Raw genomic sequence first — 15594 nt, 5'->3', positions numbered from 1 at the left:
AGTTGGTGTGGGCAGCCCGATCATGAGTGATCTCGATGGCGTCGACGATCTCCTTCTCAGGCAAAAACTTCCTGTTACATTTGTTTCCAGCTACACAGATCTGGACAAATGTGCCACAGGAATGAGCCTGGAATAAGTAATGTTCTTTGGTTAAATGCATGAAATAAGCTCTGTGGTTTAACACAAGCTTAAAAGATTTGTTTAGTTTTGTTCTACTTGTTTAATAGCCAGTTTAAAAGACTACATAAGATTATTAATATTTGCATTAAACGCCAAACATGAAGACTCAGACTGAACATTTTACTGTAGTGTGTATAGTATAGTTTGGTAAAGTGCTTACGGTTAAGCACATTACCAAAAGTCATCAAAGTGGTGTTCATTGGTGAAGAATAGCTGGCTGAACGAAATGTGTTAGTATAATAAACTTAAGTGTATTTAAATGAGATAATCCAATTGAAAAAAAAACCTTACAGGCTTCTTGTCAAGGGAACCAGGGCAATGCTAACTTTTGGGTTAGTTCACACGCTAATGACTTTTCAGCAGGCCGAGTCTTTCTGACATCTACAGGGAATTTCAAATTTGAGAAAACAAGATCTCAATTTAGATTAGATTGTGATAGCCGTTAATTAGATTGTGATTAGGGCAGCACAGTTAATCAAAACATGATCAGAATTGCAACATGCCACACAAGTGCAATATCCAATTGTAAAATGTGTCAAAACAGCATGTTGGTGAGACGCCCTGGACTTCAGATCTTGTTCTCCAGATGTAAGAAAACATGCTTTTCTTTTGCACAGACCCCGGCAAATGTCACGTCGTCCTGATTTTAATAGCTTTTTTCAGAGGAAATGAAATTCTTTTGACCGTAGCATGCAACCCCTAATTGCCAGATCGCCGACCCCCTCTTTTTTTCCAATTACTCGACTCTGCTTTTTACATGAGCTCCATAGAAAAACACCGAGAGCGAGACCACTGAGCTCAAACAGCTCCCTAACACACCTCACCTTTCCCTTTTTTTTCCCCCAGGGACCCTCCAGCAAGGACACAAATAGGCGCTTTAATATATGCAGAACAAACACAAACATTCCTCTGCACTCCCACAGGGGTCCGGACCTCTGTCAGATCGTGTGATGATCACACAAGTAAACAAACAACCGAGCTAAACAGCACAGGGATGGACGACCGAAGGACTCTGGATTTGAACTTGCATCAATTTGTGTGCTGAAACACTTCAGTGCTACGCTTTTCCCACACAGACGAAGAAAACCATGAATATAGACTCTTCGGAGCAGCTTGGCATGGTAGGGGGGAATCCATTGTAGATTTTCAGCAATAAAATGTTTGAGAATAAGTTCAGCTGACACAGTTTTGAAAGGTGCAGACATACAAAGAAGTACTATGCTTGGAGAAATGAATGTAGAGCACGCAAACAAGCATGGCAGTGAGCAAAGCACAAACCAGATGTTTGGATAAGCGCTGCAAGGACGTTATTTTTATACGCAGATGATATTCTGAATCAATATATGTAGATTGTGTTCATATGGTTTGTGAATACGTTGATAGTTTGATTCCATTTCCCACTCATATTTGGTTCACATCTGTATTTTCAAAATAATAATAAGGCAGAATTAGCCATGATTCTCCAAATTTCTCTGCACTGAGGGCTTTACCATTGTTGGACTATCAAGTCTTGTTTTCTGACGTCTTTCAGACTACACGACAACACAGGTCATATAACCGCCATATTTTCAGAGCCATCTGCAATGCCCCAGATGTTTCCAATAGGCAAGGGTGGGTAGAACAGAATACTGGGGGAGTTCAATTGAAACTGAAGGCCCATTTCAATTAATTTTTCAGCAATCATGACACTTAATCTGTCCTCCATCACATAAATCACCTTCGATTAAGTTCTGATTCAGCTGTGAATCTGCCACTGGGGAGTGCTGCCGCCTGTTGGAGTGTGTTCATGCAGTCTACATCAGTATTTTAGGTGGGTGGTGTGTATGAAGTGGCGTCCTTATGAATACCAGGACCCCAAGGAGATAATCAATGTAAACACTTCAGCTGTCGGTGGCTTTTATGATGTAGCTCATCCTTTGGCTTTGAGTCCCAAAAGGTAACAATAATAGTTAAGTGTGTTGATGTATAGACTCCAGATGTGGGCGTAAGTTGGGTTGTGTGCATATATATGAAAAAAAAACCCACAAGAGGATGCCTTCAGCGGGACGCTATTACATGCTGATGGTTGAAGCGCTCGCTTGCAAATGTTCAATAAAGGAATGACAACTTCCTCCTGTGTTTAGTCCTCCGGTCACAAAGAATTGGATTTCAATATCTTAAATAAGCAAATGGTACAATAAGAATCAACTTTGATATCAAGGTGTACGGCTGCAACGCTAGTTGTGTGTCAGACAACCACCCTAGTTACCAAACAGTGCATAACAATGACTATGTCCAAGTGTCCGGTGTGACACAGAACCAGGAGCCTATAAACCTTTACAGGGTTTTTAGCAAGCCTGTATTGACATGTAATCTGATTTAAGCCCTGCCATGTGAAGTGGCGTTTGAGTAAAATGAAACAGTTGGATTTTATTGATTTGGTCCCGTCTTACTGCGTACTGTCTGTACACATGTACACAGAGACACATCTTTATCAGAGCACTTCCTCGTTCTCTCGCAGTACGTCTCTCGTTCAGGCCCCATTTTCTCTCCCTCTCCCACTCCTCGTCTTCCCATCATTACTTCGATAGGTGTCCTCCATCCTCGCTGTCTTTCCCTTGTTAGAGGAAAAAATTCAATCTGTCCTAGTCGGCTTTAATCAAAGCACCCACAGATTTAATTTAGCAGGTACGTGTGGGAGGCTAAGGTGGTATCTTCAGGACGACGGCAAACCAAAAGGGGGTTTCTGAGTGCACACATCCCGCCCGCCGCCCCTCACTTTGAATAAGACTTAAGGCCATTGTCAACAGCCTCTCTACAGCTCAACATCTCTTCACGAGCCAACCCTAAACTCAGACTGCAGTAATACTCATGGAAAAAAAAGTCCCTGATCCGCCCTGATCCCCTCATGTCCATTGACGTTATTTGCAGAGTGTCTAAAGAGTGCCGGGAAACCCAGAGACACAAAGTTAGATAAACCTCCAAAATTAAAATAAATACATAAATAAATCCCCTTAATCTCCAACGGGTTTTTACTTTATACAAGACAAAAAAGATTGGAGCTCAAAACTTTCTTGCTTCAAAGTGGATTAATCGGATGTGGACATCTTGGACAAAAGTCGAAGCGAGAAACTAGATCACCTACTTACTCTGCATCTGCATCCCCCATCCTCGTCGTTTGATACCAATTGGTAACCCGATATTTAAGATCCCAACTGATGAAACGAGGGTTGTTCAAAGCTGAAAATCCCCAGAAATTGCATGACCTCAAAAGCAATCAACCGCTAATCTTTTGTTTGTCTTATCGAGACGCAGACAAACAGGAAGCTGTCGCTGTTGGAAGTTTCTCAACTTTCAATTGGGGTTTGATGTCGTTTGAACATTTTAAAGATGGGTGCTGTTACGATAACCTAGTTTCCGATAATAACGATGCCAAATAGATAATTCTTCAAAACCGTCCTGTGAGAAATACAAAGACGTTTCTACAAAGACCCTGTTTTTCATTTAGAAATGTTCTCACAAATATTTCCAAGAACCTTGCCTATTGAGGGCTTTCACACGACTCTCAGGGCAGCTGAGAGACAGTTTGTCATCGTCCTAAAATGTCCTCACTGTGCTCAACACTGTTGAAGTTAAGTTATACGCTATCATTCCAGAGGTTTGAAAGTAAATTGCTTATATAATTTATTCCTAAACCTGCCTCCCCTTCAAACAACAGCAATGATATTCAGAAGAGTGATGTGCTGGTTTAGTGGTTTTACCTAATACCACCATAACTCTGATTATTGCTGTTTTCTGAGGGCACAACAGCACAGTTGTGCTTGTCGTTAGCTCAGTTAGCTGTTAGCTCTGGTTACTGTTAGCTTTCATGCTATACGGCTCAGAAAACAAAGAGCGCCACTTCGTCCTCCCACGCAGGACGACAGAAAAGATACTTATCACAAACATACAAATCCTAAACGATTAATTGAACGGATTACTTCTGACGCCAGTGGAGTGCATCTTCCCCTGCTGTTACCGTAGTTATCTCCCTCCACAGCGCCGCGTCAGCGCCGGTTATAATCACTGACTGGCGACTCAGTGCGAGATCTGACATTGCGAGAATTGCTCCGCTTCACCAGTCCATCTATCCCCTCAGTCCCAAAAAACGGCTTGCTGGCGGGATCTTGCTAATATATTGCACTGGTTAAATCAAGAGGGCACTGGAGATCCATATTGATATAAGCTAGTTAGCTGTTAGCAGCCGGCGAGCAGCAGAATCGTGTGATTCATATAGAGGAAGTGGCTCCTGTGTTCTGATCGGGTTATATAGAGACGATTGATTAAACTTTTGACTACCTATATCGGCCGATAACGATCAGTGCCCAATCAATCGGAGCACCTGTAGTAATAATACATGCTTGGACATTTCTTATAATTAATATTAAATATCTAAAAACTCAGCTTATCTGCTTCACTGGGTCAGATCTGGCAACATTAGCGACCCGCTGACTGTAATCGGATCTAATATGAATGTTTTTTGATTGTGATTGGTGCATGGAATGTATGTGACATCACGATCTTCCAGCTAAGCTCTGCCCACTTCAAATGAGTCAGTAGTGCTCAAATAAATGAAAAAAAAACCCCACAAACTCTTAGAAGAAATAATCAAAACGTCCACATTTTGGCAGAAGCCCATTGCTAACAGTAAGAGAAAATGTGTTTTCAGGCCCTTTAACCCATGACACGTGTCGAACCCCCTCATATGGCTTCATTAAAAAAAGTAGCATACACACATTATTTCCAGGTGACAGGCTTCTATTTTCAAACCGGCACACACTGTCATCAACGCGACCCACACACACACACGCGACTTTAACTAAAAAACACCTGCAACATTCATTAAAACAGGAGCAAAAAAATGCTCGGCTCTCAATTAAAAACAACCTACTTTCTGAGACAGATTGTTAAACAAGAGAGGGAACTTCATGTTGGGAGGAAGCTGTGGCGGTTAATATCCAGCCCCATGGTTTCCCATCTCATGTTCTTCTCCTCACGCCGCCTCTATGACAGACTGATTCACAGCGCTTTCCAGCACCCACCCACCTTCCCTTTAATCTCCACTGCTGCTTCCCTTCCTGTATATTCTGATTGCTTCTTTATCCGTGTTCGCCCCCCCTCATAAACGCCACCCATGCTACAGTTTTTTTTCCCCTCTGACACCGGTAATATCCTTTCATTTTCCCTTTAAACTCTCTGTTTACCTGCGCCGACTCTCCCTCCCTTCCCCTGCTTTCCTCTTTGTCTCTCTCTCTGACCCCTGTCACAGTCAGTAAAGTTCTGATGAGAAGCTACCTAACACTGCATTGTCTGATCAGGTGTTGTTGAGTAAGCGAGTTTGCGGGGCCCTGATCTCTTGGGGTCAGCTTAATGCTATCCTCTGCTGGATGTCTCCTTGTAACCTGGTCTGCCTCTTGCCAGCCGTTGGGGCCCTACATTTGCGTTCCCGACCGTCGTGTAGCCCCCCCGCCGCCTCCTCGGATGCCTTACTCCTACAACATACTACAGTGCAACCTCCATGCCAAACAGCCCACTCACTGCTACGAGGTGTCTGAATTATATTTGCATGCATTAGTTTCTAATGACTCAGCTAACGATGGTGCTATTTTTAATGCATATTTGTGTTTTTACAGCGTTATTGCCGCAGGTCGAGAGACATTTGTCATCTTACAAAGCTACATTTTTCCTTTTTCTAATTCTGGATTTTTGGGGTTGTTTTGGTATTCCCCTCACACATGTGTTTGTGTTAGGACCCTGTGCTCATTTGATCTAACTTTAGAGAAAAGGCACTAAAAGTGACACACATGGGCAAGTGGCTCGATATCCCTGCCTTTCCCAAGTCAGATTCCACCTTGAACAAACGAAGGGGGCGATTATTGATTAACGGCTATACATTAATGAGCCGAATCGATCTGGAAACGAGGGCAGCGGTGGGAGAGTTTTCTTCTTTTCCTTCGGGCGGACCAGCATACTTGAATGTACAGGACGTGAGACGAGAACGGGGGAAAAAAAAACAGGCAGATTCTGCCGTTAGTCATGGATCTCATCATCCAGTGTGAGCTTTTGTACCGACCGCATGTATAAGCAGCAGGGTTTATGTCCGTCACTATCATTCCAGTAGCCCCGTTTGCTTTATGGCAGTAGTAAATATAGCTTATGTGTGCTGGCGTGATGCTAATATGACAGCTGACAAAAACTCTCCTCTCAAAAAAAAAAAAAAACAGAGCTGTTGGAGAATCTACAGAATCCCTGTGACGGCGCTGCTGTGTGAGGAAATTGTAGAAATGTATTTCCTGGTAATAAGATATTAACCTGTTACTGAAGATATGCTCTTGTGTTGCATTAATGTGGAAACTTAATCTCTCATCTCTAATCCTAGTTCATACATACAGTATATATATGGTCAAAGGTCAGCATCTGAAATGTTTCTTTCCTTTCTCTCAAATAAAAAAAAAATATTTACAGGTGAAGTGAAGTTTCGAGTCTTCTTCAACGCACCTTGATGTTCGTTTTGTAAACAGAGCGAATTAGACGATAAAGCAGGGTATGCTGCCTGACGTGGCTACCTTGTGATTGACAGCTCACCACCGCAGCGTTTCTTCAGGGTTCTCAGTCAGATCTAATCAGGATTTCCTCCCCAGCTCCACTGTCTCGTCCAAATGTGGTCATCCAGAGATTCCAAGATGATGACGGTTTGTTTTGCCAAACTCGAGGCCCCAAAAAAAAAAAAAAACAGTGGGTAACTTCATAGCTGGTTTACACTTAAACGTTAAAGTCTAGCAGGCATTGCTTTTCTTTTGCCTGTACAGGGTTCAAGGTTATTTATATTTCAGGGTAAGAAATCTACTTTCCCAAAGTCCATTTTCATGGATTGTTTTCTTTATCAGTGGTCACAAAGACTTTAGTTAATCATAGTCTCTACAACGACTGAAATACCTGAACAACTACCGGATGAATTGCCACGAAATGTACAAACATTCCTGGTTCCACAGAGAATGAGTCCCACTGACGTTCTCTCTCTCTCCTGACATCCTCACTAGCACCGTCAAATAAATTAATTCTGCCAGGGGAAATATGACAAATAAACTGATGTTCCTCTGACTTTTCTGGTGCCATCATCAGCTCAGATTTACTATTCGTTCTATACTTTGGTTGCTGACTGGATACCCGCCAAACTAATGACGCTCCAATCAACCTAGGCTCTGCATTATGCTAAACTGAGATGATAAACATCGTGCACATTATACCACAGATTTTGATAATAGATAGTGAGATAGTGAAGGTAAAGATATCATTCAGCTTCTGACTTAAGGGATTACTTTCTCCCAGTAAGTCCACCTGTAAATTCCAGCTTAGTTTACATTGTGTACATTGTGATAGCGTCTAAGCTTATCAAATTGCTTCTCTGGGCTCAAGGGCTTTAAATATAAACCCTCCATTAATCAAAATTCATAATAGAAAGAGTCATAATTGATGTTATGTGCTGTTAACACTTATACAAAGGTGTCTTTTTTAATGGTGGTTGATGGGGAGTTTTTTTATGCAATACCATGAGATGCCACTGGGCAAAACTGAAAGCAAGGTTGAATGGCCAATGTCGTAACCAGATCTAAATAGGAGATTAATGTATCTTAGCGGTTAAACATCAACATTTTTCCATTGTCCTGCTAGCATTAGCATTTGGCATTTGATAAAGCCTAATGAAGCTACAAGCACAGCTGTAGACTCTTGGATTATACTTTAATTTGTCAGGATAAAGAGTCCTGCACACCGTCCACTTCATGAACACCAGCATTGAGAACATTGTTTGTGTACACAGGGTTTACTAAAAAGAACGTTTTTGAACAACTCACTCTGGGATCGACACGTCTGGGTAGAGTGCATGTGGTCCAGTGGAGCTATGTGTAGCCCCCCGTGGTGATACTACGAGTAAAGTTTCATGTTGTGTGGAGCCTTCTTAGTGGTTTAAAAATGACGATTTTGATGCTAGCATGTAAGTGCCCGTAGCACTCCTACTGAAAATGAGTTTGAGCCAAAAACAAAAATATGGTCAATCTTAAAAGTGCCTTTTTCGTCATAGTTACGCTTTCACATGAAGGTTTAACTCAGAAAAATCCAAGGTTGCATTTTGGCGAGAGTTTCACTTTAAGACCATTATAAATGCAATTAATAAAGAACAACAAGGAAATGCTTTCAAGTGTTATTTCCTTCTCCACCCTTGTACACACAGATACGTGCACAAACAAGCACAAACAGTAGAACCCAGGTGTTCGAACCCAAAAGCATCACATATCTCCTGGATCTGATTATCTCAGAACAAACCAAAGGACTCATTTTCTCACGAAGCCATAATGGCAATAACTGTAATGATATGTGAGTGTGGAGCACTTTCATTTATGTACACTATGAATCCCTTTTGGCGCAGCGACATCAGACAAACATCTGGTATCGTTATGTAAACAACTTACAGGCGGTTTCATGAAAGAAGGGAGCTCGTCCGGGCTACACAGAACAGATGCAAATATAGTTACAGTTGTGTTGACTTTTATTCCCAGAATTAAAGCTTTGCGACCACACTGTTATTATTATTGTTATGTCACATTTGGCCTCTGGAGGTTTCAGTACTACAGAAATGCATATGATTCGAGTATTGACCTCTTTGACAACAGCGTGTTGAGCCAGCAGCTCTTTACAAGTTCATCACCTAATAAAACCAACAGAGCTCTCTGAATGCTCACAACGCATTTTTATCTCCAGACAAACTTCATGCGATTTCAATTTAAGGCTTTCTTTTACAATAAACGCCGAACAGTTTCTTATCCTCAGCACATCGGTCTTTTCGGGGGCCATGCGGCGGACTTCAAAAGTTTCTGAATCACAATGCTGTCTGAAGCGCGGCAGACACATGTGAGCAGACCGGTGCAGAATGAAAATGAAAGTCCTCATCAAGCACAAAGCTCTGCTCATCGCTCATCATTCTCACGTTCAGTCTAGCTTAGATGCAGTCTTTAGCTCCGGAGGGGGGAGGAGAGGAGGGGAGAGACGGGAGGGGACGGGGGGACACTCTAAATTCACGGTTTCTTCCCCAATCAGCCATGAAAGCATGTGGCCTCTTTTATGAAGGATGTTTGTTCAGCGACATTTTTCTGTAATATGCATAATTTAACTTAAGCATACTACGCTCTCTAATTGTGCATGAATAAGGCAAAACAGCTTCTAAGTCATGAATTAAATAATTCAGGGCTCTACGAGTCAGGAGAGAAAGAATCCCGCACAGATAAATGAAGATGTTACATTATTCTCCCTCCTGAATTAATGCGATGGTGCGATTTAGAAAAAAAAAAGAGAAAGCAATTATGAGAATATATACAGAGGTTTACATATCAGAAAAATTAAAACGATAAAGCTTACATTCCACTAAATGTTGAACACAGCAAAGATTCTGTATAATTTATGAATAGGAAAGTGTTACAAGGATATGACAACACATACACACACACACACACACCTCACCCACATGCACAACATCAAGGAGGTTGTGTACTAATTTGTGTTGTAGCACATTTTTCTTGCACGTTGCTGAGAGAGAAGGTGGTGTTGGCACCACATCACATAATTTATCCATTCAGAGCCTCGGTGTTGGAAGTTTCAAAGGGAAAGTACATGAAGAGAACCTGACAGAGTTCTCAGGCACAGGAACGTTTTTTTTACACAGGATCTGGCTGTGTTGCACTTGTGGGTGTCAAGACCTCATTTCCTTTGTGATCAAACAGTGAAATGTTTAAATGTGTGATGCTGATGTGACGCTGGACCACAGCTCACACTCTTTTTGTTTGTTTGTGATTAAAAAATGCAAGAAATGTTATTATCTTAAATGACATCCAGTCGATTCATCCAAACCGCATCAGTTCAATTAGATGTGACATTAGAATTGATTTTTTTATCTGCTCATTTCTCAATTTTCTTCAAAACATCAACTGTACAAAACTCACTGGATTCTGCACAGATTCAATTAGTGAATGCCAAAATAGAAATCTATATTCTGCACAAAGCAGTCAGCAGGTTTGTGAATTTACATTTTGACGATTGTCCTCGCTGCAGGAGACGTCTCCAGTGCAATCGTATGCAATTGTGTGTGTTGCACTGAATTCCCCCCATTCTGCAGGAAGAGAGAGTCGAGTGCATGAAACCACTGAGCTAATTGTATTGTTTCTGCAGGTTTCTACATAATCATATGTCTGGGAGTGCAAAAGTTCCATTCTGAGTTATGCATTTATTCAACAACTTGTTTTTTTTTTTTAAATATTTCTACTCTGCAGAGCCGAGTGCAGCAGCGTCCACTGGTCACTGGTTGAAGCTGCAAAAGCTGGCTGCCTTAAAAAACACAGATGTGAAACTATACGCTTTTATGAGCTATGAAGGCAACAGATGTTACACTGATAGCTGTGAATCTCTGGTAAACAGACGTTAAAAACTAGATGTCATGCCAGTGATTCCTTGTCCCTGATGGAAAGGTACAACGTTGATCTATAGTTTCAGCTGCACAGGAAATAAAAGAGACCTGAACTGTGTGAAATAAAACAACCTGGCAACCTAAATATACTCTTCTTAAACCTGATTTGAGTCGAGAAATGTATCTATACTGATATAAAACACATACAATTAGCAATCTTGACAGCATGACAACAGACTCAACTGATTTTATAATAAAGGTTTGTTTTTTGTGTGTTTGATTAATTGTGAAATGTAAAAACTCCATTTTCATAAAAAGTAAAAGCACACATTTGTTCAGCTTTCATTTCAACATCTGAGCGAGAAAAAGAGGTGCCGGTGGAGGAAGATGGAATCTGATAGCTGTCACTCACCCGGTCTCTTCTCGTTTCGACCTTTTCGACCCCCGCATAGTCGCACTTTGGAGATCAAGACCAGGATCTGTTTCTGGCACAGGGACTTGTTGCTCTTTGGACAGGGCTTGCGCTTGTTGGCTACCGGTCGGTTGGCTTGGTCGTCCTTGACCGCCCGTTTCTGTCTGATGAGAGAGCTGGCGAGAGCTGCCATCTTCCCCCCCTCTCACCTTTGGGAGGGGGGTGTCTTCCTTCCCAGTAACCCCCCTTTTTGCTTGGTTCGGCTTTTTCTCTCTCTCTCTTTTTTTTTTCGCTTTCCTCTCCCCCAAAAAATAAATAATTAATAAATAAAAAAAACTAGAGTAGGACGGACGCTTCAGAGAAGCCCCCACAGGGGAGATCGGAGCGTCTAAGTGGGTTAACAGGGAAGAGTTTAGTTTGAGGGTTCCCTTTGGAGAGGAGACGAACAGGGAAGGGATCCAAGTTCACCTGCAGTCCAGTGTAAAGCCTCCACTCTAACCAGAAAATAGAGATCTGACACTGACACACATGAAAAAAGTGCCACAGTCACATTTTCATTTAAACGAAAACCAACAGAAAGACCAAGGTTAGACTGGGTGACTTCTAAAGAGGTGAAGATGGAGACATATTTCTACCCCTCCTCCTCCTCAACTACTCATCTGTCACAGCCTCGAGGGCAAAGTTCACAAAGATCATATATATATATATATATGAAAAAAAAAGAACTATAACCTAGACAATACCAAAGAGAACGAGCTCAGTTTGTTTTACATATAAAAAAAACTCTTTTACTGAGGAAAAGTGGAATCATCTTGAATGCTAGGAAGCTCTTAAAAGCGCCAGAGAGACCAAACTGTCCGTCACCATTGTTGCGGTCCACGGAGGTCCAACTTTGCCTCCCATTTAATAAACACGGCGGCGCGGAACGACGAGCCGAGAGGAGTCCGAGCGGTAATCCAGCCGACTTAGATCCAGAGGTGGAGCAGCGGGCGGGACGCGGACGGTGTTTGCGCGTGTGGAGCCGGGAGCAGAGCAGAGACATGGACACAGACAGACAGAGATTCCTCCTCTCTGCCTCCGATGGCACGCTCCTTTCCCACAGTCCTCACCCTCCCTCCTCCTCCTCCTCCTCCACCACCACCACCTCCTCCTCTTCCTCCCCCTCCTCCTCCTCTTCCTCCTCCTCCCATCCAAAGTCAGCGAGTGGCTGTGAGAGTATGTGTGCGTGGATTCCAGCAGCCACCATCAGTAGAGGTGACATTCATGAGAGGAGAGAGGGAGAGGGAAAACAGAGAGACAGGAGGGAGGGAGGGATGGAGATGTGTGAGAATGAGCTCGACTGGGGAGAAAGGGAGGGAAAATGTAGATGGGAGAGAGAGAGAGAGAGAGAGAGAGAGAGAGAGGGCAACAGCCACTTGACAAAAATCACTGCACACAGAGAGGCTACAATTTTTATTTTATTTTATTTCATTTTAGAGGGAAAAATCATCCTGACTGCTCGGCGGAGAGGGACGAGGAGGAGAGAGTGCTGGAGGTGCAGACACTGACAGCTCTCTGTCCTCCTCAGGAGGGGAATAGCATCACCATGTGTTACCTCCCTGTCACATGCATCCACACACACATCCACACACACATCAGCATATTTTGTAGTGGAGTCTTCCCCTCGCTCGCTCTATAATTGCGTGTCTTCCTCTCCCCTGACACCTGACTCACACTGTGGTATGAACCCTCCACCGGTCTCTCCTTTTCCAGCTCTCCACACGGAAGAAAATAAAAGAAATAGATGCAAAAAGAAAAAAAAAAAACATAAAGTCACTTTGGCATTCAGTTGTCTGACATATCTGACTGCTGGCTTACGCTAGAGAAACCTGAGCTCGGACAGATTGAGTCGGACAGCCACATACACAAGCTCGTATCACCCTTGCATGCCCTCAGCTCCTGCTCCTCCTCCACCTGCAAAAAAATGCTCATCCAAAAGCAACAAACATTTTGTCGTGGACGGTTTTTCATGCAGCTCCCCTCGTTTGTCTCTGCTCCCCCTTTTAGGTTCCAAATTCGAGGGCATGAGACGTAAGAAATCTACCCCGCTCCCCCAATTCAGGACAAAACAAGACTTCCACAAGTTATCAGTGGAGAACACGAATCACGCTGACATACTTTCTACACAAAAGAGCGGGTTGTGGTGAATGACAAGGCCCTGCAGTCGAGCGTTTCTCATCTTGTTGAGTTGCAACAAAAAGAAGGAAAAAAAGAAAGATTTATGCTCACCGACTTCATCCTGCAAAACAAAGACAAGCGGGATTGAAGACAAACGGTGCGCTTTGGAGTATTGGGATTCTCTTTTCAAACATTTGCACTGATTTCTGTAAAAGTTGTGCTGGCGGGTGGAGGATCTGACACTTTTTAGATGGTGATAGATCTGCACTTTTTTAGGCGAATCGGAGATATTTAATGTCCTTTACAAACTTCATAACCTTGTTGACGAGCACGTTTGTGTGAAGAAACCAAAAAAATGTGACACAGCCGACTAGATGACGATGATGATCGACTGGATTACTTCACGTGGTGACAATGCATCTTAAAGAACAATCTTTAAAGCAACATTGTGGAGAAATGGAAACATTCACTGGTTCTATCAAGTCTGGCTGGAAAGAGAGGACTGTGGATCAGCACAATGTTCATCATCAGGCACTTTTTCATCTGCCCTGACTGCTTCGTATACATAATATGCAAGTTAGGGGGATAATTGTCTAAATTGTTGGATGTTTTGCAGGCAATGTGTTCACCTTCAGTGTAAAAGGTCACCGATGCATACATCAGCCTAATAAATCACCGCCATAATGTGGAAAAAAGCTCACTCGCTGTCAGAAATGTCATTAATGTGCAGTGTGAAGCTGCAGCTGCACAGCTGAATATAAAAACACTATCACAGTTCTGGTCGGGGGCTCCCTCTGATTCAAGCGCCAATAAACTGAACTCATCGTGAAAAAAAGCCAGTCCGTCCAATTTTTTTATTTGGCATGGCACCTCTTTTACAAGCCAATCGGCGGGGAGAAAACCAGCAGCGGAAGCAACTTGAAAAACGCAAGGTCGATTCAAATCGTTCCTAACAATGCCGAGCAAGGTCACTGTCTGTCAGGGCTTGATTGACAGGTGACAGCAAATGTTTGGTCTCCATGGAGGGATGGGGGAGGGGGGGGGGGGTGGATGGCGGGGGCGGAGGACAGGGAAAACACAAATGAGATAATGCAGTTTGTATCGACAAGGAAACAGAAAATATATATTTCTTTCTCCGGGCGCTCTCTTCATCCACGCGCCCGTCGTCTTACTGTGTGTTCTGAATCAATCTCCTAATGGACGTCACATCACAGCCACTGCCAAAGGTTGTTCTCCTTCTTTTTTTTTTTGGCCTTGTCCAATCACAAGTACATGCCAAGTTACACCAAAAGACAGCTAAGTGGGGGGGATTCTCGGGACATTAGACAGACTCAAGGTTAAGAAGTGTCTCCATCATTATAATGAAATTTCATGCCAAAAAACTAAGTGGACTCATTAAGAGTGAAACCACTTTTCATGTCTTTCTCCAGAGAGAACACACCCCGACTCACGACTAAACACCCACCGTGTCAGGACTCTGTGTTACGGCCATTAGTTAGCCTCCGATTCATTATCATATCAGTGTTAGCCTTTTGTCTCGCTCAGATCTAATATGTGCACACCGAGAACACTCTTCAACGAGGGTCCTCAAACACATCTAATCACATCCAGGATCACCCCCACGCCTGCTGTCATCATTGTTAAGCGGAGATAAAGAAAATCTGCATTGATTGAAATGAAAGTTACAAAAAAAAATGTATACATATATATGCATATATAGTGTATAAACAATCTGTCGCATGTTTCTCATCATCCGAATGATGCACAAAAGGGGATTAAATGCAGATGTTTGTCGAAAGAAAGAGAAAAAATAAATCAAGCTGCAATCCCCCCGTGAGCGTATACATCTGCATGGAAGCCCAGGGTATTAAGTGCTTTATGTTGTTTTTTTTTGTTTTTTGTTTTTTTCTCCCGGTATAATGGTTCATAGGCTTTGGTTTGCAATTCCATGTTACCTAACAACAACAGTTGTAATGTTTACTAGACGGGATGGACAGATGCCTGTATGTAAGAGTTAGAGGATGTGGGGTTTTTTTTTTTTTTTTTTTTGCTCTCCACACTTCGACACTATTGGAAAAGAAAATATCGTACATGTTCTATTAATCAGCTTCTTACTGTGAGTGAACAAAAATGCGTTGCTTGTTTGTTTTTTAATGCTTTTCTCTGGGGGTTTATATTTCGGTGTTGTCATGCCGGATTTAGCGACAGAAATATATTTTTTTTAAAAACAAACTTGAACTTGCTCATGTATTCTGGTCAAAACACACCCACACAGTCCTGATGAAGCAGATTATCTGAGAGGACCGAATGCTGAATAAAAAATGCTCAAACAAACATTAATGGCTGTTTATGTAAGTATGAATATATGACATTT

At 42.5% G+C, this 15594-nt stretch overlaps 1 protein-coding gene across 1 annotated transcript in view; it reads right to left on the bottom strand.

Annotated features, from left to right (window-relative positions):
- fgf11b (fibroblast growth factor 11b) overlaps positions 1-11605 on the bottom strand; it is a 32966-nt gene extending 21361 nt beyond the window's left edge. The window contains exon 1 of the mRNA XM_037118453.1: positions 11064-11605. Within this exon, the coding sequence (XP_036974348.1) occupies positions 11064-11256 (193 nt within the window). The 5' untranslated portion in view covers positions 11257-11605. The remainder of the gene's footprint in view (positions 1-11063) is intronic.
- Positions 11606-15594: the final 3989 nt, after the last annotated feature.

This window comes from Acanthopagrus latus, chromosome 13, assembly GCF_904848185.1.
Source record: "Acanthopagrus latus isolate v.2019 chromosome 13, fAcaLat1.1, whole genome shotgun sequence".
Classification (NCBI taxonomy): domain Eukaryota; kingdom Metazoa; phylum Chordata; class Actinopteri; order Spariformes; family Sparidae; genus Acanthopagrus; species Acanthopagrus latus.
Note: the sequence above shows the minus strand (reverse complement) of the source record. Positions and strands in the feature narration are given on the sequence as shown.